The 23,648-nt window shown below is 45.0% G+C and overlaps 1 protein-coding gene across 1 annotated transcript in view; it reads right to left on the bottom strand.

The window, feature by feature from the left end:
* Window positions 1-1,007: 1,007 nt before the first annotated feature.
* xxylt1 (xyloside xylosyltransferase 1) overlaps window positions 1,008-23,648 on the bottom strand; it is a 181,735-nt gene continuing 159,094 nt past the window's right edge. Inside the window, exon 4 of the mRNA XM_085990216.1 lies at window positions 1,008-2,406. Within this exon, the coding sequence (XP_085846342.1) occupies window positions 2,010-2,406 (397 nt within the window). The 3' untranslated portion in view covers window positions 1,008-2,009. The remainder of the gene's footprint in view (window positions 2,407-23,648) is intronic.

The raw sequence follows: 23,648 nt of genomic DNA, 5'->3' as shown, positions 1-23,648 counted from the left end.
CTCAACTCATACTCTCAGTTTCCTCCCTCCAACCCAGTTTTTAATACAATTTACTACTCTCCCCTCCAATTTCATACCACGTAATCTTCTTCAATAGTCTCTTGCATGATACCTTTTCATTCTTTGGTTTCTCCAGGTGTCCAAGAGGCAGTGGCGGCTGAGCCCAATACAGGAAACTCTTTTTTATCTGGCACTGATGGGACCGGCGTGGTGCCGGTTGATCAAAAAGTCCGGATTACAGAGAGGTATACTTACTAAGGTACGAGAGCCCCGTACATGGCCACAGATCCAGGCGTCCCTGTTGCATGGCAACAGGTGCAGAACCCTGGTTACACGGCCACAGATCCAGGAACCTTGGTTACACGGCCACTAATATGAAGTAAAACTTACCTGAACCTACTCCTGAATTTTACCGGTTAAGAGAGATTTCTGGTTATTTAGGTGCCGGTAAAAAGAGAGTTTCCTGTACATGGCTGCACAGCACCCTGCATCATCCACTCCTGCATCACCCACGCCAGGAAACTCTTGTAAATTTAGGAACTTGAAAAAATGTTACAAAATAATTACATATGTCAACATTTTCTTGCACCAATTTTAGGTAGAAAGTATCAGAACAACATTCATCTCCATCAAGAATGTACTCCGATTAAACAATCCAGCCTCCAAGCTGTACAGTGAATCAGCACCAACACTGCTCATTGAGGTATACATTACTGATGAGCAGAGGCTTTAGCTCAATTCACCAGATAATGGTAACTTCACGTACAACGGTAATTTTCCATTATCCTTTTTCTAAGCTTTTTTGAAAGACAAATCTGTTTGGGAAATCGAGTTTTAAAGCTACATGAATATTGCAGAAAGAGGTGGATAAAAACAATTCCTAAAAGGAGACCTTTTTCTTTAGTACGTACAGTTATTGTCATCATGGTATAATCAAACTATTTCATTCATAAATTGTCAAGTACAACTTATAAGACATAAAATAATAATGAATGGATGCTATGTACTATGGATAATTCATCCCAAATTGAGCTTAATTTTAATAAGAAAGAGTAACAAGACAAATATATTATTCATCTAGAATGTAAACTTACAAAATGATTCAAATTATACCAAATCTATTAAAATGTAGCAAATGAAACTTTAAAAATGAAAATGAACATACATAGATTACAGAGGAAGTGTGTTTGTGTGGATTAACATATAACCCTCTGTTATAAAGGAAGAGGTGGCAGTGTACTTAGTGACATGTCTGTCGTTCCTTGTTCTAGCTTTTACACCATAATACTACTGTTCAGATGAATTCAGAGAAAACTTTGGGCAGAATCCACCCTTCTACAAGGTGAAGGATAGAAGGCTTCAGTTCAGGTGTTTTATTTTGAATTAATTTAGCACGGTACAAGGTTCAAAACAAGCAACCAAAAGAAAGAAACTTGCTCTGTGCACGATATACAATGATTTAAAAAACAAATACAATTTGATACAAATCAGTCATTAATATACAGATGTTTAAAATATATTTGCACAGGCAGCACAGAGTGGGGAAAAAGTGGCTTGGCACCAGTGAATCCTCCTGCAGCAAGCTGGACCTTCAAAGAGAACGCACAGCTTCCCCACTAGGCGTGGGAAAAGATCAACAGTGGACAATCACAAAGAAACTATCGATTTGCATAAAGGGCAAATATGTACAAGTGCCCATTCCTGGAATATAACAATAAGTGTAATGCGATACTATTTGAGAATTCAGGCTTTCTCGGATGTATTCGATTTCACTAATGTGTTTTCCCCATGGGTTTATTATTTCAGTGACTGTCACTCGCAAAATGACAAGAGGTCTTGAACCTGATCAGAAAGAGGAAACACAACAAATGGAAGGGGATAAAAACAGAAGTTTTAAAATGGGTAAAATGAATGAAAAATATTTCAAGTAGTATAAACAAATTTTCCAAGCTATAGAAAATGTTGTGCATTGTAAGGCATCGGCAAACACTTTCAAATATTTCACTCATTTAGTCATCCGGGATTGGAGTATTACAGTTTCCATGGTAAATGTTCACTTTCCCATCACATTTGAAGTACTGATCAAAGACATCGGCATAACCATGATCCCGCCACCAGGTACAGAGCTGTCTGTTGCTTGTACAATCCAGAATGTGAAAGAGTCCTATGTGCTCCATTCCAATCAACGTGAAGAAATCTTGGTCGCCCAGGTGACCCTTAAAATGATACTTTTCTGCAAGTTTCCGTACATTCTCTATGTTCAGAAGCTGATTGTAGAGTTCTGACTGACGCATAGCTTCTAAATTTAGCAGCATGACTCCACTATTGAAGCCGGGAAGACCGTCTGGCGGAGGATCGCCAACTTTAGCTTTGGGGTTTTCTCGGCGATACTGCCAAAAGGTGTGCCTTTTTAAAAAAGAAACAAAAGTTAGGCGAAGCATCAACACATCTCATGTTTATGTGGCCACTCAGTATGTAAGAGCATCAAGAAGAACCTTTGATATAAATATGGGCACAGATTTTCCTGCAACAGAGAGACCGGCGACATACACCGTAAATTGCACCCTCTGGCCGCTGATCTCGGCGTTGATAACTTACTCCTTATTTTTCTGCATTTCTAATTAGCTGCAGCAAACATGCCAACAAATCTGAAGTGGCCCCTTCCCCAGTGCTTTTATGAATAAAATTACTGCAAACTGTTTTACCGTCATTGGGGGCAGGGATTGGCTGCGAGAAATAGCGACGGGAATCTCCCATTGTCACGATTAATGATTGAGAAAAAAAACCTTGCCCTGAAGCAGGTTAGGGTTAAAATTAATTAGAGGCCTTTTCTAATGTGCAGCAAAAGTGAAGCAAATTTTATTAGATTAACAGGTCCATAAAACTGGCATTACATACAGATACAGAATATTTTAATTTAAAAATGAGGGAAGAGCTGGGGCCAGCGTCATCTAAGAGCCCTTCATAGAAACAGAGAAGATAGGAGCAGGAGTAGGCCATTCGGCCCCTCGAGCCTGCTCCGCCATTCAATGAGATCATTGCTGATCATCCAAACTCAATACCCTGTCCCTGCCTTCTCCCCATATCCCTTGATCCCTTTAGCCTTGAGAAATATATCTAACTCCTTCTTGAATATATTTAATATAAGTTGGCCTCAACTGCCTTCTGTGGTAGAGAATTCCACAGGTTCACCACTCTCTGGGTGAAGAAATTCCTCCTCATCTCAGTCCTAAATGGCTTACCCCTTATCCTTAGACTGTGACCCCTGGTTCTGCACTCCCCCGCCATTGGGAACAGCCTTCCTGCATCTAGTCTGTCTAGTCCTGTTCGAATTTTATAAGTTTTAATAAGATCCCCTCTCATTCTTCTAAACTCTAGCGAATAAAAGCCTAATCAAACCAATCTCTCTTCATACTTCATTCCTGCCATCCCAGGTATCAGTCTGGTGAATCTTCGCTGCACTCCCTCCATGGTAAGAACATCCTTCCTCAGATAAGGCGACCAAAACTGCACACAATACTCAAGGTGTGGTCTCACCAAGGCCCTGTACAACTGCAGCAAGACATCCTTGCTCCTGTACTCAAATCCTCTCGCTATGAAGGCCAGCATACCATTTGCCTTCTTAACCACCTACTGCACCTGCATGCTTACCTTCAGCGACTGGTGCACACTCACTAAACATGCTATCTACGATGTCCTCAGCATCGCAAATGCTCCAGTATGTATCCATTCACAGCTCCAGCACCGCAATGCAGTCTGTCAGTAGCTGCAGCTGGATACACTTCCCGCACACATGGTCGTCAGGGACACAGGAAGTGTCCCTGATTTCCCACTCCTGCCATGACTTACCCTTTAATTAATTTAAATTAAATTAAATCAAATTAATACCACTAATTACACTACAATTAAATGGTATACTCAAGGGCCCTTGGTTGCTAGCACTCCCCGATTCACAACAGAGACCTTAGAAACTATAACCACATAAATTAAGACCATCTAAATTTTATAAACTATTAATCTTAACTGTCAAACTATAGAGTAGTATAAATACTCACCTAGCCGTACTCACCCAATCAGCTGCTTCCTCTTGCCCGCGTCACTTTTTGAATCGTGACGTGGCTCCGGAACGCCTGAGAGATTGGTAAGCCTCTGAAAGAAAGCCTGCGAAAGTGAGTTTAAGTACTCACTGTACCGCCGCTCTCTGCTCCTCCCGACACTGGCCTCTGAAAGAAAGCCCGCTTGACTTTAGAAGACAACTTGCATTTCTATAGCGCCTTTCATGACCACCAGACGCCTCAAAGCGCTTTACAGCCAATGAAGTACTTTTGAAGCGTAGTCACTGTTGTAATGTAGGAAACTGATATTCTTTGATATTAGGGATGGATATTCTTTGTAACAGCATTTGCCGCACCCTCCAGTCGTTAATTTGTGCAAGTGTTTCTGCCGCTGTTTCAAAACAATATTATTATTCACAGTAATGATCAATGCTCAAAAAGAAACATAATTTTAAAAATATTTAAAATTGTTGTTAATACATTTTTATTGACATGACAATGCAATGGTTTAAGAACCTGCCTTTCAACAAGTCATAATCAGGAAATACATTAGCCCATCATTTAAATGCAATCAGAGAATGTATTTAACGTCCATAAATCACACCATTGCTGGGTGTCCAGTGCCATCATTTTTCATTCTAAGTGGCAGCAGTGGGAAAACTGGTTTAAATACAGGAACATCGCAATCGCCATTGATTTTAATGGAGGGGCAGAACTATGATAATTACCTTCTAACTGTTTTTGACGAGAGTAACGGCAAAGCCGTGCACAATTCCCAGAAAAATATGGAGTGGCCTAATTAATGGTGTAAGTTACTTACCCCAATATTTTCCACGGTTCTTAATGTTGGGAGGAAGTGGGCGCTGCCAGTGTACTCATAACATTAAATTAGCCCCTTAGGGCAAGGCCCAGGGGAGAGGACGGGGCCCAGGAGCGAGGACAGGCCCAGGAGCGAGGACAAGTCCAGCAGCGAGGACGAGCCCAGCAGCGAGGTCGAGGCCCAGGAGTGGCGCAGCGTGGATCAGCAGTGGGGTCGGGAGGACCACACTGCAGCCTATGAAACCCAGGCAGAGAGGACCTGTGGGAAGGAGGGAGGAGGACAGTAGGAGTATGTTTGTGTGTGCTAGGCCAATGTAGCAGAGCCTGATCTCCAATCATCTTGATCCCCTTGCCATTGGACCAAGACCTTGCTCTGTCAAGCCCATGTGGTAGCTGGTGGGCAACGGCCACCCCACATTAAAATAATTCACACACAGGCATCTTCCACCCTTTAAAATAAGTCATCCTCGGTTCCGAGGGACTGCCCAAGAGAGAGAGAAATAGTGGGTAGCACACTCGCCTCTGAGTCAGAAGGTGTGGGTTCAAGTCCCACTCCAGGGACTTGAGCACATAAAGCTAGGCTGACACTCCAGTACAGTGCTGAGGGAGTGCTATACTGTCGGAGGTGCCGTCTTTCAGATGAGACGTTAAACCGAGGCCCCGTCTGTTCTCTCAGGTGGACGTAAAAGATCCCATGGCACTATTTTGAAGAAGAGCAGGGGAGTTATCCCCGGTGTCCTGGCCAATATTTATCCCTCAACCAACATAACAAAAAAACAGATTAGCTAGTCATTATCACATTGCTGTTTGTGGGAGCTTGCTGTGTGCAAATTGGCTGCCACTTTCCCACATTACAACAGTGACAACACTTCAAAAAGTACTTCATTGGCTGTAAAGCGCTTTGAGACGTCCGGTGGTCGTGAAAGGCGCTATCTAAATGCAAGTTTTTCTTTCTTTCTTTAATTTCCTGTCTATGATCTACAGAATGCACTGCAGCAGCTCATCAGGCTTAGTTCAAGACGACTTCCCTCCCATGACCTCCACCAACAAGAAGGACAAGATCAGCAATGTGGCGGGAACATCATCAGCGCTAAGATTCCCTTCAATTCACACACCATCCTAACTTGGAGCTCTACTGCCATTCCTTCATCATTGCTGGGTCAATATCCTGGAAACACCATCATGGCAGCACCATCAGCATAAGGGCTGAAGTGGTTCAAAGAGAAGGCTCATCACTACCCTTTCAGGGAAATGAGGGATGTGCAATAAATACTACTTTACCAGCATCTTGCACATCCCGAGAACAAATAAAAAGATCAAAATGTAATCGTTGGTACCTGGTTGACTATATGTCTTTACGTGGTACAGGAAACGCTCTTTTTACCGGCACCTAAAATAACCGGAAATCTCTCTTAACCGGCAAAATTCAGGAGTAGGTTCAGGTAAGTTTTACTTCATATTAGTGGCCGTGTAACCGGGGTTCCTGGATCTGTGGCAGTGTAACCAGGGTTCCTGCACCTGTTGCCATGAAACAGGGACGCCTGGATCTGTGGCCGTGTACGGGGCTCTCGTACCTTAGTAAGTGTACCTCTCTGTAATCTGGACTTTTTGATCAGCTGGCACCATGCCGGTCCTGTCGGTGCCGGATAAAAAGAGAGTTTCCTGTATTAAGTAATATAAATTATTTGTGAATAATAATACTTACAGAAACTTTAACAGACCATATTTATTACTAGTGGATTTCCTGGTGTTGCACTTGGACTGAGAGGGAGGCCAGGGTGTATGGCCAGTGGAGCCAGGTACGGGAAATATGTTTCTGGTTGAAGGGTGCAAGCTGGCAGTGAGGCTTCGAGTAAGAATAGCTGCTGACTTGACATGTGAAGTGTGGGCGTACATGCCAATCATCCATGTTTGGACGCTGGGTCCACTTTGCATTTGGTGGAGGGAGGGCCTTAAAACTCAATGCAAAGCTGGGTTTGTGTGCTCTGTGCAGATGCCCCATGAGTTACTGTTGTTCAACTTGAAATGCACCTGGTGCAACTTGAAATCACACAGCTTCCACGCTCAGCAGGACAGGAGGAGTTGCGGCTCATAGTGAAAAGGGAAAGAGGTCACGCAGAACCAAACTGATCAATTTTAAAAGAGGCAAGTGATATAACTGTCAATTTTAACCCAAAGGAAGTATGACAAAAAATGAGTGAATTCAGAAATCATGTCTGCTCATGTGTTGATGATCTGAAGGAACAATATGCATCAGTTTGTAGCCAAATGAAGACCCAGTAAACGATCATGTTTTAAGCTTCCTGCCTTTCACCAGCAGCAGCTTTTGCAGTGAAATCACATAAATGCCACATAATGATATCTAATTGCAGTCAGGAGGCAGTAGGAGGTAAATAATAAGTTGTGAAGAAACTGAATTGCTTGAAATAACTGAATATAATTATGTAGCGCAATCCTTGATGTTTTCATTTCCAAGACCATTTATTGTATTGATGTCTGCACATATTCTACAATGAGAACATTTTTACAAATCATGTTGAAATTCTTCTGATTAGAATGAACACACATGATGCAAGGTCCATTGTTGGGATGTAAACAACTTGAGAATCCTTTAAGCTGCAATTGCCATGGGAATTTATTTTAACATTACATTTTTAATCTTCAAATGAGGCTATCTGATATACAGCTAGCGACAAAACCATTCTGCCAAATATACTTGCTTGAATTTATGCATGGGCATCTAACTTGTTATCAGAGTCTGGTGGCAATGGTGTGGTTAGAATACATTGGACTGGGACTTAACAACCATCTTTAATTATCATTTCATTACCACTCATTCAAACGAATATAACAAAAAATGAACAAATGTATCATGGGTTTAATTTAGCATTTTTCTGATGCCTGGACTCAGTTCTGTTTTAATTCTATTTGATGTTTTTAAATTTGGTCACAACACATTTTCCATACTGTCAGCAAATTGGCCAGATTAACATAGAGAGTAGACTTCAAAATGCTGGAAACGGTGCCAGTGCCAAAAATCAAAATTTCTTGGAGGAGGGGAGGTTGGGGGGATGGGGGGTGGAGGGGTTACCTCCAGAACCCCTATGGAAAATAAGTCTTGTGCTTTGAGAAATTTCTAAATCCATTACTTGTGCAAAACATGCTTGCCTGTTTTGGTCAGCTGAGTGTCTGACATGCGGAATCCCATCAGCATGTTTTAACAGACTCCAATTCAAGCTACTGAGAAATCCATACACACCAAAGTTGAGACACATTACATGCAGATATACTCCGTCTTCTATCGCCAAACCAATTTTCTAACCAGGTCAATAATTTGCCTTCAATTCCATGAGCTTTAATTTTAGCTAACAATCTCTTGTGGACCCTTATCGAATGCCTTCTGTAAGTCCATATAAACTGCATCCATAGCCATTCCCATCTGCTACTTTAGTTACTTCCTCAAAAATTTCAATTAGATTCGTTAGACATGACTGACCCTTTACAAATCCATGTTGGCTCTCTCTAATCAGCTCAAATTTATCTAAGTGCTCAGTCACTCTGTTCTTAATTATAGATTCCAATAACAAGTGTTAGACTAATAGGTCTATAATTTCCTGCTTTTTCTCGGTCACTTTTCTTAAATAATTTGCAATCTAAAAAGGGACAATTCCTGAATCGAGAGAGCTTTGTAAAATTATGGCTAAAGCATCTGCAATTTCCTTACCTACTAACTTTAAAACCCTGGGGTGGAAACTATCAAGTCCTGGGGAATAGGCAGTCTTTCAGTTTCAAAATTCTCAAATCCCTCCATGACCTCGCCCCTCCCCATCTCTGAAATCTCCTCCAGCCCCACAACCACCCTCACCCCCTGCCCCCGAGATATCTGCACTCCTCTAATTCTGCCCTCTTGAGCATCCTTAATTATAATCGCACAACCATTGGTGGCCATGCCTTCTGTTGCCTAGGCCCTAAGCTCTGGAATTCCCTGCCTAAGCCTTGCTACCTCTCTTTCCTCCTTCAAGACGTTCCTTAAAACCTACCTCTTTGACCAAGCTTTTGGTCACCTGCCCTAATTTATCCTTATGTGGCTCGGTGTCAATTTTTTTGCCTTACAATACTCCCGTGAAGCGCCTTGGGATGTTTTACTACGTTAAAGGCATTATATAAATATAAGTTATTGTCTTTATTGCCATTATTTTTTTCTAATATTGTTTTCTTGCTTACATTAACTTTAGTGAGTTCCAGTCCTTGATTCATTATTAGTTTCCCTGGACTGTCAGGTATATTATCCTCTTCCTCTACTGTAAAGACCAACACAAAGTAATTATTCAACAAGTCTGCCATTTCCTTATTTTCATTTGCAATATTACCTGCATCCATTTTTAAAGGTCCCACATTACCCTTGACCACCCTTTTCCTTCTAATATAATTGAAAAAATTGTGTGTTAATCTTGCAATCCCTCGCAACTTTCTTTTAGTAGTCCCTTTTTGCAGTTCTTATTATCTTTTTGGTCTTCTTTTGCTGTTCTTTATATTTATCCCAATCCCCTGGATCTACACTATTCTTTGCACTTTTGTATGCTCTTTCCTTTAGTTCTATGTTATCTCTCACCTCTTTTGTCGACCATGGCTGAAGAGGCTGCACAAAACAGTGAGGCTCAACACTGTGCGGCACCTCACTAGACAGGAACGCAAATCAGACAAAGAGGTCTGTGCGTCTGATTCCCCAGTCTGCACTCCTATTGAGTGAAACTCGTACCATAACATATTTTACATTGAAACATTTTACTGTTTCATCATAACAGAACATTTCACATCCCTAGCTGAAGTCTGTGCAAGGCACAGGTGCTAATGAGAAGCAAGAGAGAGTGGTTGCAAGTACAATCACAGAACACAAAACAGAAGAATGTTAAATCTTACAGCCTATGAACAAATCGGACCCTACGGACATATTGTAACTTCCCGTATGTCATGACAGGAGTTCTCACATTAATGGTGCGGGTACAGAAATAGCAATGCAACAGGAAACTGCCAGAGGTTCACATTGGCAGATGTGAGAATTTGGAAAATGAAAACTTCCATGATAGCAGCTGTAATAAGTTGCTGCCTCAAATCAAACAAACAGTTTTATACACAAGCCCTAATTTTGTGAGACTGGGAAATTCGGTGCTGGGAATGGCTAGATGCCTGGCCCAAACTGGTCATAGCACACTGAGATGACCTTGCACAATTGTGAAGGCTTACCTCATTGGAATAATTAGTATAGAGCAGGACAACACTCAGATCAGTACAATACATGGATGCCATACACTGGGGGGGGGGGGGAGGGGGGATTTTTTGGGGGGTCAGTGAGTGCATTTGGTGGTGGATCGGGTGGGGCATTTTTTTCTTGACAGTGGGTAGGGAACCCACGGTCAACCTGTCTCCTCGCGAGTCTCCCATATGTCGGGTCTGTCATCGCTGAACAGACCCGACATCAAGCGGCAGGGGAGACAATTTAGATAATTAAGAGCTTGTGAACAGGCACTTAAAAACTATTTTAGGCTTACCTTTAGATTTTGAGAGTTCGCCAACGGCTTCCCCGCTGCTCGAGGATCACATCCGGTAAGGAGGTCGGGTGTGTGTCAGCATGTGATGATTTCTTTACTTGACAGCTGCAAGTGGTCTATAAAAGCTCCCATTTCATACGTGTTCACTTTCCAAGGTTAGAAGCTGTTGCTTACTACATTTGGAAGGTAGATTGAGCTTTATGCTGCTTGCAAGTGTTTGGAGCAAATTCTCTATCCAGTGTCACCTCATTGGAACAACCTCTCTCACCATTGACAGCTCGCTTCTGTCATCTCAACCTCACCTGCCATCTATTCCATCAGCATCGGTGCCCTTGAAAAAAACCTCACTTGGTCCTCAGAATCCCACCACGATCTGTCCCAACACCAGCAGCACCAGGCACACCAGCAGCACCAACAGCAACACCAACCTTCTCTGCAATCAGCTGGTGCTGCACAGGACACAGGGCATCAGCACCTGACCACATTGCTGCCCAGGACGCCAGGGATGGCCCCACCATAGCCAGATTTAGTTCACTTGATGCTGTACACCCTGCCTGCCACATATATGCCAGGCTGGCACCACCCCACACCAAAAAGCATCCCTACAATTCCCAAGCCATTCCTTTCACACTCACTGGCATTGCAGAGGGTAACATTATGTCTCACCATTCACTGCAACTCACTAAGCTACTACCAAAGGTGCACACAAATCTGTCCAAAAACGCAAAGTGTTGAAAACAAAGATTTTAATGTTTGACACCACATTAACAGAAACTTCACATGAACATTGGCTAAAACACCTAAGTGCCTACCCTTGTGTATTTTTAGTTGGTATGATTGGACTAGGAGATGGGGAAGTGATAATCTAGCTAGAGAGGAATGGATGGAGGTGCAAGGTAAGTTGGTGTGTGTAAAGAATGTGCAGGAGTAGGGTAGAGAAGGCAGAGTGATGGGGATGTGATGAGTGGCACAGCAGGATGAGGTTGGGTGTGGCTTTGCAGTAACGTTTTGTGATCTACGGAGATCAATAAAAGGTTTGTGCCACTGCAGCCTGCTCCTCCTGACGATATCCCTGCTTGTGTGCTCCTGTGCAATGTGCAACCAGGCTGTATTGATCTCCTGGGGAGGGAACAGAACCTCCCTGTGTGCTGTGACTCCATGTGGAGGAAATCATGGGAGAGCCTGGGTGCAACCCTGCACCTCTGTGCTGTGCTCGCACTGTGCTGCAGCACCTCAAGTGCTGTAGAACACTAACAGCACAACTGTCAAAATCAATTTATGCATGGTCCCTTTAAGGAAACCGGTTGATCTTCTTCTTCTTAGGCAGTTCTTCTTAGGCAGTCCCTCAGAACTGAGGATGACTTGCTTCCACACTAAAAATGAGTTCTCAGGTGACTGATGAGTCCAATGCGGGACCTACAGTTTCTCACAGGTGGAGCAGACGGTGGTTGAAGGGGCGGGTGGGTGAGGTGCTTGGGTTAACGTGCGCTCCTTCTGCTGTTTGTGCTTGCTCCCAGCGAAGAGACTCGCGGTGTTCGGTGCCTTCCCGGATGCTTCTTCTCCACTTTGTGCAGTCTTGGGCCAGGGATTCCCAGGTGTCACTGGGGATGTTGCACTTTTTCAAGGAGGCTTTGAGGGTGTCCTTGAAGCGTTTCCTCTGCCCACCTGGGGCTCTCTTGTTGTGTCGGAGCTCCGAGTAGAGCGCTTGTTTTGGGAGTCTCGTATCAGGCTTGCGGACGATGTGGCCCGTCCATCGGAGCTGATCGAGCATGGCCAAAGCTTCAATGCTGGGGATTTGGCCTGAGCGAGAACACTGATGTTGGTGTGCCTATCCTGCCAATGGATTTGCAGGATCTTGCGGAGGCAGCGTTGGTGGTACCTCTCCAGTGCTTTGAGGTGCCTGCTGCACATGGTCCATGTCTCTGAAGCATACAGGAGGGTGGGTATCGCCACTGCTCTGTAGACCATGAGCTTGGTGCTGGGTTTGAGGTCCTGGTCTTCAAACACTCTCTTCCTCGGGCGACCAAAGGTTGCACTGGCACACTGAAGGCGGTGTTGGACTTCATCGTCGACATCTGCCCTTGTTGACAGTAGGCTCCCGAGGTATGAAAAGTGGTCCACTTTGTCCAAGGGCTCGTCATGGATTTTGATAATCGGGGAACAGTACTGTGTGGCGGGGGCAGGCTGGTAGAGGACCTTTGTCTTACGGATGTTTAGTGTAAGGCCTATGCTCTCATACGCTTCGGTGAAGATGTTGATGATGGTTTGGAGTTGGACCTCAAGAGTGTGCGCAGACGCAAGTGTCGTCTGCATACTGTAATTCGATGACAGAGGATGGGACGACCTTGGATCTGGACTGGAGGTGATGGAGGTTGAACAGTTTCCCGTTTGTTCTGTAGATTAGCTCCACTCCAGTGGGGAGCTTACTGAGGGTGAGATGGAGCATTGCAGCCAGGAAGATCGAGAAGAGCGTTGGTGCGATGACACAGCCTTGCTTGACCCCGGTCCATACGTGAATTGGGTCTGTGGTGGATCCGGCTTGCATGTCGGTGTGAAGCAGGTGGAGGATGATGACAAACTTTTGAGGCAGCCGAATTTGAGGAGGACACTCTATAATCCCTCATGGTTGACAGTGTTGAAGGCCTTTGTGAGGTCAAAGAAGGCCATGTACAGCGGTTGCTGCTGTTCCCTGCATTTCTCTTGTAGTTGATGCGCAGTAAAGATCATGTCCATTGTGCCCCTTAGTGGGCGGAATCCGCATTGCGACTCTGGGAGGAGCTCATCAGCCACTGGAAGAAGGCGATTGAGGAGGATTCTTGCGATGACTTTCCCTGTGGCAGGGAGACTCCTCTGTAATTACCGCAATCGGACTTTTCACCTTTCTTGAAGATGGTCATGATTACGGCATCTCTGAGATCCCCTGGCATGCTCTCCTTCTTCCAAATAAGAAAAATGAGTTCATGTATTCGTGCCAATAATGATTCTCTGCCATGTTTTAGCTCTTTGGCGGAGATTCCATCTGCTCCTGAGGCCTTGTTGTTCTTCAGTTGTCAGATGGCCTTTTCAACCTCATGCCGGGCTGGGGTTGTGCTGAGGTGGTGGTGGGTAGTATGCTGCGGGATGGAGTTGAGGACACTCGCGTCGAAGACAGAGTCTCTGTTAAGGAGCTCTTCGAAGTGTTCCTCCTAGCGGGCATGGACTGCCTCGCTGTCCTTGGTGAGTACCTCTCCGTTCTTGGCCCGCAGTGGGGTAGGACCTTGGGTGCTTGGGCCGTAGGTGGTCTTGATTGCGCTAAAGAATCCACGCACGTCGTGGTTGTCGGCTAGCTGCTGGATCTCCTGCACTTTCTCCACCCACCATCTGTTCTTTAGGTCGCGAGGTTTTTGTTGGACCTCAGCCTTCAGGCGTCTGTAGAGCTGCTTTCTTGCTCTCGAGTTGTGTTGCTGTTTCCAGATCAGGAATGCCTTGTGCTTGCGGCTTATTAGCTCCTGGATCTCCTGGTCATTCTCGTCAAACCAGTCTTGGTGTTTCCTGGTCGAGTGACCGAGCGTCTCTTCACAGGTGCTGATTATGGAGGCCTTGAGTGCAGACCAAGCGCTGTGGACACTCTGTCTCTCTGAATCACTGGGAGTCGTCAGGTTGGTTGTGAAGCAGGAGTGCTCCAGCGTTGATTTTCCTGCAGCTTGCTTCTGTTGCCGCCGCTGTTTTGGGGCTACATTGATGGCGATGACAGAGCGGATTAGGCGGTGGTCTGTCCAGCAGTCATCAGCTCCTGTCATGGCGAGGGTGATGCGGACGTCCTTGTGGTCCCTCGCTCGGACGATGACGTAGTCCAGCAGATGCCAGTGCTTGGAGCGAGGGTGCTACCATGAAACCTTGTACTTGTCTCTCTGACGGAACAAGGCGTTGGCTATGACAAGGCCATGTTCTAAGCATTTCATCAGGAGGGTACCATTGGAGTTGGCTTTCCCTACCCCCTCTCTGCCAATCACACCTCCCCAGAGGTCTGTGTCCTTTCCAACTATGGTGTTAAAGCCGCCAAGGAGGATCGCTTGTTGCCTGTTGGGACTCGGGACAGGGATTGTTTGAGGCTGGAGTAGAATTCCTCTTTGGTCTCCTCTGTGGCTTCCAGTGTTGGGGCGTACGCACTGATGACCGTAGCGCACTGGTTCCGGGCTTGGGTGAGCCGTAGAGTCATGAGGTGTTTGTTTATTCCACAAGGGGAGCCTCAGAGGTGTTCAACTAGCTCATTTTTTATGGCGAAGCCCACCTCATGGAGGCGGCGTTCTTCTTCAGGTTTGCCTTTCCATTAGAAGGTGTAACCACTGCCTTGCTCCTTGAGCTAGCCTTCCTCTGCCCACCGGGTCTCGCTTAGGGCAACAATGTCTGTCGAAACGTCTGAGCTCCCGGGCAACGATAGCAGTACGGCGTTCCAGTCTGTCGCTGTTGGGGTTGTCCATGAGGGTCCTGACGTTCCAGGTCTCGAACTTCATTTTAAAAGGTTGAAGATGATGCATCATCAAGTGACGTCATCAAACCCGCTTCCTTTAATTGGCTGGCAAACACGCTGGGCAGGCTTAATAAGCCTAATCAGCGTAAAATTCATTTTGCAGGGTGGCTGGAGCCAGCAGCGGGGATAACTGATCCCTTTAATCTATTATGGGGTACAAGGGATAGGCCGTGGGTCTGGTGCGGCCGATGTCGGTGGTGGGGTGTTCGGAAAAGACAGAGTGGGCAGAAAAGGAAGTGGTGTAACTCTACATGTCAGGGACACCGGACCGATAAATGTTCATCTAATCACAGGCTGCAGAATTAAATGCTCCGATTAGACATTTCAAATGAGAAAAAAATTCAAGCTAATACTTGAAGGGCATGCAATAGTAAGAGGGTAGGCAGAGATGAGGTGAAAGTGATAAAAGATGTAAAGACTTAAAACTGAGACAAACACATAATAAATACTGTACTCTGAATGATAACTTCCTCCAAGTATTCATGAGAGAAGACTTGAGCAACATGCCCTCCCCAAAGTTTAATTAATGACTTCAATATAAAATGAGATGGAAATTCTAAAAGGGCTGCTGAAAACAAATAAATCCCCAGTGATAGATGGTATATATCCCAGAGTACTGAGAGAGATTAGGGAAGAGATTTGTGAGGCACTGAAAATCTTTATGAAGGAGTCAATGGGCACTGAGGAAGTACCAGTATATTAGAAACAAGCTAATGTGGTGCCCAAAACAGACACAGGCAACTGCAGATGCATTAATCAGACTTCAGTTCCATGTAAAATAATGCAATCGATTATCAGGAATAAACTTGAAAATTATCTGTACAACAAAAATGCAGTAAATATAAGTATCGATTCTGCAATGGTGAGCTTTAGGATCTTTCTCAATGAATGAATTAAAATGGGTTAAATGGCCTTCCTCATTGGCAATTATGTTGATTGGCTGGGTGAGCAAATTTAGATCCTGGTGCAAGGATGGGTGCATACCTAACATACATTAACTATTGTTGCAGCTGCCTTTCCTGTCCCCTCAGAATACTGTTCCGCCTCCAAAGAAACTATTTGGAATTAAAAGTCTTGCAATGCAAAAAGTCAGACCCAAACAATTAATGCAGCAATAAAAATGTAGATAAAACAATAGAATATATAAAGAAGAATTTGCCAACCAAAACTTTAAACGCGACAATCATCATTACGAAGCCTATATTCACACGCTGCTGCATTCATTTCAAATGGAAAGCATCATTGCTGGTTAGAAGACAGCAAGAAAGCCACAAGATCCAGCAAATGAGCTAGTTAAATAAAATGTGGTGCTGAAATGAGGCTGGGACTAGCCATCAGCATAGATTCAAATAATGTTGGGTTTTATTTTTAAATCACAAAATGCATCCACTGCCTGCGGAACCTCATCAAATTGGCTCTTCGGCCTCATCACGGGCCAGTCTGTTTTCTGGAACATTTTCAGTTTGATAGATTAAAGGGATTAGTTGTCCTTATACTGTAGCTTTACTGTGACATCAGTTCTAGTATGCATTTTAATTACACCAAAATCAGATTCTTCATGTCAAAAGAACATGAACACCAGGGCTAGTGAATCTCTCCTAGAATTTTCAAATGATTCCACCTTCCCCAGACCTCAATGCGAAAAGGCCAGATACATTTACAAAATAAAATATTCTGGAATTTCTAATACTAAATGTTATAAAGCACCGTAAGAATATTTGGAACCACAGCACACTTCAGTTCAGTTAATCCCACTTCCATGAATATGTGATAAGTGAATATTTCCCTAAAGGACACCAGCTCCATGAAAAAATATTTGATGAACATTTTATGTGGACAGAGACAAATTGGAAGAGTCGTGCGTCACTGTCATATTTTAATTTGAATTTCAGAAGTGGTTAGACCATGTAAATGAATATAGACATGTGGCAGATTATTCTATTAAAACAAGCTGACTGAATTCTGTGAATCAGTTTTTAAAACTATCAACTGGTTAGTTCTTACTTTAATTTCTGATTTAAAATTGCTACCAGCATCCCTTCAATGCAAAATAGCTCATATAAAATATATTGTTAGCTCTGCATTTGGGTATGCTCAATGCTGACATCGGGGGAGTGATTTTGGCCAAATACGTTAGGCGCTAAAGAGCCTCTGAGGTGTCCAAGATGGGATCTTAAACTGTAATGCCAGTTTAGTCTGCTTTCAGCGCAATACGCCATCTTGGTAAAGGAGATGAAGTACGCGCTAGGAATGGCTGCCCGGAGGATCGTTAAGAGACTGATTGACAATGAAATTACCTGCTAGCGCTCATTAAAGAGGCTGCACATCATTTTGATGGGCAATGCTTCATTTAATGACCTCTCCAAACAGCGACCAGCTGAACAGGAGCAAACAAGTTGTTGCTGAGGATTTCCAGTGTTACTTAAAGGCACACTCAGTTTTCAATGTTCACTTGCTGATTGAGATCGACTGACTACATTGTGTTTGAAGAGGACTTTGAGATACATCGAGAGACTTGCTGTGACACTTTGTCAAGACTTCACCAACACCCTATCAACATTTTTCCTGGATATTCTCTCAGGACTTCATGTAAAAAGTGTGAGTGCTGCGCTACTCTACCTTACTGGACAGCTGATAGCAGTCCGATAGCAAAATACTGCAGATGCTGGAAATCCGAAATAACAACAGAAAATGCTGGAAAAACTCAGCAGGCCAGGCAACATCCGTGGAGAGAAATTAGAGTTGACGTTTCGGGTCGAAACCCTTTTTCAAAACTGGAAAGGAAATTAGGGTTGCAAAGGGGTGGAAGGTTTCCGGTAAATTTCCGGAAATTTTCCACGGGAAGTTTAGCTTGGGAATTTTGCCCAAAAAAGCACATGCTAGCATAATATTGTTTTTTTTGTATTTCTTTCTTTTTTTTTTCCCACAGGTCCTCTCTTAAAATTACTAACAGAGATGGAATCTTAATTATTAAGGAATTTCTTAATCAATATATGTTTATCTTCTTACTTGGCTTGTTTTAATAATTACAAGTTTTGTGTGTGACTGTGAACAAATGTGTCCTGATTGGTTGGATGTGTGGATGAGCGATTAGCTCCCTCTTTGTAATATTTGCATATCGAATTGTGATTGGCCTGCAGGCATCTGTAAGACTGCTATAGTTTTTTTAAGATCCAGGTTAGGGGTCCTGAGGGAAGTCATTTTGTTTTCTGCTGATGTTGTGATGATGCAGTAAGTAAATCAGACTTTATACCAAATAAACCAGTTACTTGTTGAACTCTGTTGTCCTTCAATTTAAAATATACAAAATAATACACTATTGGTGATGTAGCGTCGTGTGTGTACAGGTCATGCTTCCATCACATGGAGCATCAGCAAAAATGTACTCACCCTGTTGCAATCGTGCTGATCGACCGCAGTTCGACGCAGAGATGAATGCCCTTTATTTCTCTGCATAGAACAATGCCACATTTACCGTCGGATGTGTGGAAGCATTTTACCCCAGGTATTAAAGATGGAAAGACTGTGTACATGTGCAAACACTGTAGAAAGCCATATGTAAAGAATGCCACAAAGATGCAGCAGCATTTATCCAAATGCAACAACTTCACTCATATTACGTCTATTGGGTGCGCAGCTCATGGGCTTAACCTGCTCCTCAAGGACATCATGGGTTTGAGAACCATGGAAGCACTGTACAAGCGAGCCAAGCAAGTTGTTAAGTATGTCAGGGGAAAACAGGTAGTTGCAGCAACCTACAACTCCAAGCAAATGACAAAGAACAAGAACACCACACTGAAGCTGCCCAACAACACTAGATGGGGTGGTGTTGTCATAATGTACAACAGCCTTCTGGAGGGTAAGGAGTCGCTGCAAGAAATGGCAATATCCCAGTCTGGGGATATGGAAACCACCATCAAGAAAATACTGCTGGATGATGTGTTTTGGGAGAGAGTGATTAGCAGCCTTAAACTACTCTCACCAGTAGCATCTGCAATTGCTCAGATTGAAGGAGATGACGCTGTCTTGTCAGATGTTCTCAAAGAACAGATTTAAAAGAACAAATCAGCATTGCCCTACCCACATCCCTGCTGCTCAAAGCAGAGGAGAAGGCAATTGTTCAATTCATACAGACGCGTCAAGAATTTTGTGTCAAGCTGATTCATGCTGCAGCATACATGCTGGACCCAAAGCATGTTGGGAGACCAATACTTTCTGGAGAACAGATCAACAGCGCTTACAGTGTGATTTCTACCCTCTCACACCATCTCAATCTGGATGTGGGCAAAGTTCTGGGAAGTCTGGCAAAGTTCTCTACCAAGCAAGGTCTTTGGAATGGGGATGGGATATGGGAATCATGCAAGCATATCAGTGCACATACCTGGTGGAAGGGACTTTGTGCATCTGAGGCCCTGTCACCTATTGCATCGGTGATACTCCAAATCACACCTTCATCAGCGGCCTCTGAACGAAACTGGTCACTTTTTGGGAATACGCATACAAAGGTGCGCAACAGGCTGACTAACAAGAGAGTGGAGAAACTGGTGGCTATCCGGGCGAACCTACAACTTATTGAGCCAGATACAGAAGTGTCCACCACACAGCTAGACACTGACACTGAGGAGGAAATGGACACATCAGAGCCAGAGTCAGAGAATCAGGAGGAGCAATGAGGAGTAGAAGACTCAGAAGACTCAAAGGGACAAAATAAGGACAAATTACAGGCTAAATAAGCTGACGCTCTTTTTATTTTATTTTAGATGGGTCTTTTTTGTGGGGGTTCAATAAAGTTCAAAATTATAACCTAAATAAAGTTTTGAAAGCCTGTTTTTATTTGTATGGAACAGTATGTCTATTTTGATGACAAAGATAATATAAGGGTCAGAGACAAAAACCATCAGTGTGCAAAAAAACTCAAAATTCCCATAAATTCCCGAAAATTCCCATGGAAAGTTTCCTCTTTTAAAAATTCCCAGAATTTTGCAACCCTAAAGGAAATAAAATAGATCGAAGTCAGGGCTGCGATAGAACAAAAGAAGTAAAAGAGACATTAAGAGGTATTCAAAACCAGACGAGATGCGAATAGGACAGTGGAGACAAAAGACGGCTCAGATTAGGTGTGAAGTGTACTGGCAGGATAAGAGACAGCTGCCATGTGGGAGAGAGAAGAGAAAAAAAAAGGTGGGGGAGAAGGGAAGACCCAAAACAAAGGGGTGGAAAAAAATATAAGTAAAAATGTAATGGGGGCCAAGATTTCGATATTGAGTCCGGAAGGCTGCAAAGTGCCTAATCCGAAGATGAGGTGCTGTTCGAGTTTACGTTGAGCTTCCGTGGAACAATGCAAGAGGCCAAGGACGGTGAGGTCCGAGTGGGAATGGAGCGGTGAATTAAAATGACAGGCGACCGGAAGCTCGGGTGTCACCCTTACGGACTGAACGGAGGTGCTCCGCAAAGCGGTCACCCAATCTGCATTTGGTCTCCCCAATGTAGAGGAGACCGCATCGTGAGCAGCGAATACAGTATACTAGATTGCAAGAAGTACAAGTAAATCGCTGTTTCACCTGGAAGGGGTGTTTGGGGCCCTGGACAGTGGGAAGGGGGGAGGTATAGGGGCAGGTGTTACATCTCCTCCGCTTGCACGGGAAGGTGCCAGGCGAAGGGGAAGGGCTGTTGGGGGTGATAGAGGAGTGGACTAGGGTGTCTCTGAGGGAGCAGTCCCTACGGAATGCTGAAAGGGGAGGGGAAGATGCGTTTGGTGGTGGGATCAATCTGGAGGTAGCGGAAATGGCAGAGGATGACCCGTTGAATGTGGAGGCTGGTGGGGTGAAAGGTGAGGACAAGGGGAACCCTATCGTGGTTCCGGGAGGGAGGGGCAGGGGTGAGGGCAGAAGTGCGGGAGATAGAACGGACACGGTCGAGGGCCGTGTCAACCATGGTAGAGGGGAATCCTCGGTTGCGGAAAAAGGAAGACATGTCGGAAGCACTGGTGTGGAAGGTGGCATCGTCGGAGCAGATACGGCGGAGACGGAGAAACTGGGAGAATGGAATAGAGTCCTTACAGGAGGCGGGGTGGGAGGAAGTGTAGTCCAGGTAGCTGTGGGATTCAGTGGGCTTGTAGTGAATATTGGTCAATAACCTATCCCCAGAGATGGAGACGGAGAAGTCGAGGAAGGGAAGGGAAGAGTCAGAGATGGACCATGTGAAGGTGAGGGAAGGGTGGAAATTGGAGGCAATGTGAATGAAATTGTCTAGTTCGGGGCGAGAGCAGGAAATGGCACCGATACAGTCATCAATGTATCGGAAAAAGAGGTGAGGGAGGGGACCTGAGTAGGACTAGAACAAAGAATGTTCCACATATCCCATGAAAAGGCAGGCATAGCTAGGACCCATGCGGGTACCCATAGCAACACCTTTGATTTGGAGGAAATGAGTGGAGTTAAAGGAGAAGTTGTTCAATGTGAGAACAAGTTCAGCCAGGCGGAGGAGGGTGGTGGTGGATGGGGACTGGAAGGGCCTCGGTTCAAGGAAGAAGCGGAGCGCCCTCAGGCCATCCTGGTGGGGGATGGAGGTGTAGAGGGATTGTACGTCCATGGTGAAAAGGAAGCAGTTGGGGTTCCCCTTGTCCTCACCTTTCACCCCACCAGCCTCCACATTCAACGGATCATCCTCCGTCATTTCCGTTACCTCCAAAGTGATCCCACCACCAAACGCATCTTCCCCTCCCCTCCCCTCCCCTTTCAGCATTCCATAGGGACCGCTCCCTCCAAGACACCCTAGTCCACTCCTCTATCACCCCCAACTGCCCTTCCCCTTCGCCTGGCACCTTCCCGTGCAAGCGCAGGAGATGTAACACCTGCCCCTATACCTCCCCGCTTCCCACTGTCCAGGGCCCTAAACACTCCTTCCAGGTGAAACAGCGATTTACTTGTACTTCTTGCAATCTAGTATACTGTATTCACTGCTCACGATGCGGTCTCCTCTACATTGGGGAGACCAAACGCAGATTGGGTGACCGCTTTGCGGAACACCTCCGTTCAGTCCGTAAGGGTGACCCCGAGCTTCCGGTCGCCTGTCATTTTAATTCACCGCTCCATTCCCACTCGGACCTCACCGTCCTTGGCCTCTTGCATTGTTCCACGGAAGCTCAACGTAAACTCGAGGAACAGCACCTCATCTTCCGATTAGGCACTTTACAGCCTTCCGGACTCAATATCAAGTTCAACAATTTCAGATCATAACCTCGGCCCCTATTACATTTTTACTTATATTTTTTTCCACCCCTTTGTTTTGGGTCTTCCCTTCCCCCCCACCTTTCCTTTTTTTTTCTCTCTTATCTCTCCCACATGGCAGCTGTCTCTTATCCTGCCAGTACACTTCACACCTAATCTGAGCCGTCTTTTGTCTCCACTGTCCTATTAGCATCTCGTCTGGTTTTGAATACCTCTTAATGTCTCTTTTACTTCTTTTGTTCTATCGCAGCCCTGGCTTCGATCTATTTTATTTCCTTTCCAGTTTTGAAAAAGGGTTTCGACCTGAAACGTCAACTCTAATTTCTCTCCACGGATGTTGCCTGGCCTGCTGAGTTTTTCCAGTATTTTCTGTTGTTATACCTGATAGCAGTCACCAGGAAAAAGGGAGTGCTTGGTCATGGGCATCTGGCTAGGGTACCCCCTGCTCTGCATGAGGAATTGGAGGAGATGAGAGCAGGCAGAACAGCACTAGCTGCTACAGGAGAGATGGACAGGAGGGCAAGGAGGGATCTCAGCAGGAGGCCCTATCCACCCAGGGTCTTCAGAGAGCACTACACCTACATTCACATGAACTAAGACCAGTGCATGAGGAGGCTGTGCTTTACCAAGGAGGACATTAGAGATCTGTGGCCTCGTGGAACAAAGACGCCGACATCGCAGCACAGCCAGGACAGCATTGCCTGTGGCAGTCAAGGTCACAGTAGCACTTCCAGGCTGCCACAGATGATACAAGTCACATCTCACAATCCTCTGTGCACTTCTGTATAAGGGAGGTCTCTGCGGCTCTAAACATAGGAATGACTCTATATCATTCCCCATTGCCAGAGAAGAGCAGAAGCAGAGAGCTCTGGGATTTGACAGGTTTGCCGGATTCCTCATGGTCCAGGGAGCCATTGCCTATACACATGTGGCCATGCGAGCCCCTCATTTAAATCTAGAGATTTTCAGGAATAGGAAGGGATTCCATTCCCTCAGTGTAAAGCTTGGCTGCAGCCACCGGCAGCTCATCATGCAGGGGACTGCCTGCTATCCAGAGAGCTGCCACAATGCATTTATAATGAGTCAGTCATCTGTCCCACAGATCTTTGAGCCCCATTCAATGTGCATGGCTGGCTACTAGGTGACAAGGGACACCCTCTGATGCCATGGCTCATGACTCCCCTGAGAAACTCCCAGACACCAGCTGAGCACTCATACAATGAGTGCCACTCAGCCACCAGGAATATCTGACTATTGGGGGTCCTGAAACAGTGGTTTAGATGCATGTCAGGAGGTGCCCTGCAGTACTCAGCCGAGAAAGTGTCCGGGTTCTGTAGTGCATGTACCTTGAAGAAGGAACTATATTCTGCAGCCCCTGTATACTGCAGTACCAGTAGTGACCACCCCTGTATATAAGCCTGTGTAGTAACTTTGTATAGTAGTTCCAGTTTTGTCTCCATTCAGTAAACACCTGTTATAACCAACT

This window comes from Somniosus microcephalus, chromosome 6 (assembly GCF_052327205.1).
Source record: "Somniosus microcephalus isolate GS21.2 chromosome 6, FLI_Smic_1.0, whole genome shotgun sequence".
Classification (NCBI taxonomy): Eukaryota; Metazoa; Chordata; class Chondrichthyes; order Squaliformes; family Somniosidae; genus Somniosus; species Somniosus microcephalus.
Note: the sequence above shows the minus strand (reverse complement) of the source record. Positions and strands in the feature narration are given on the sequence as shown.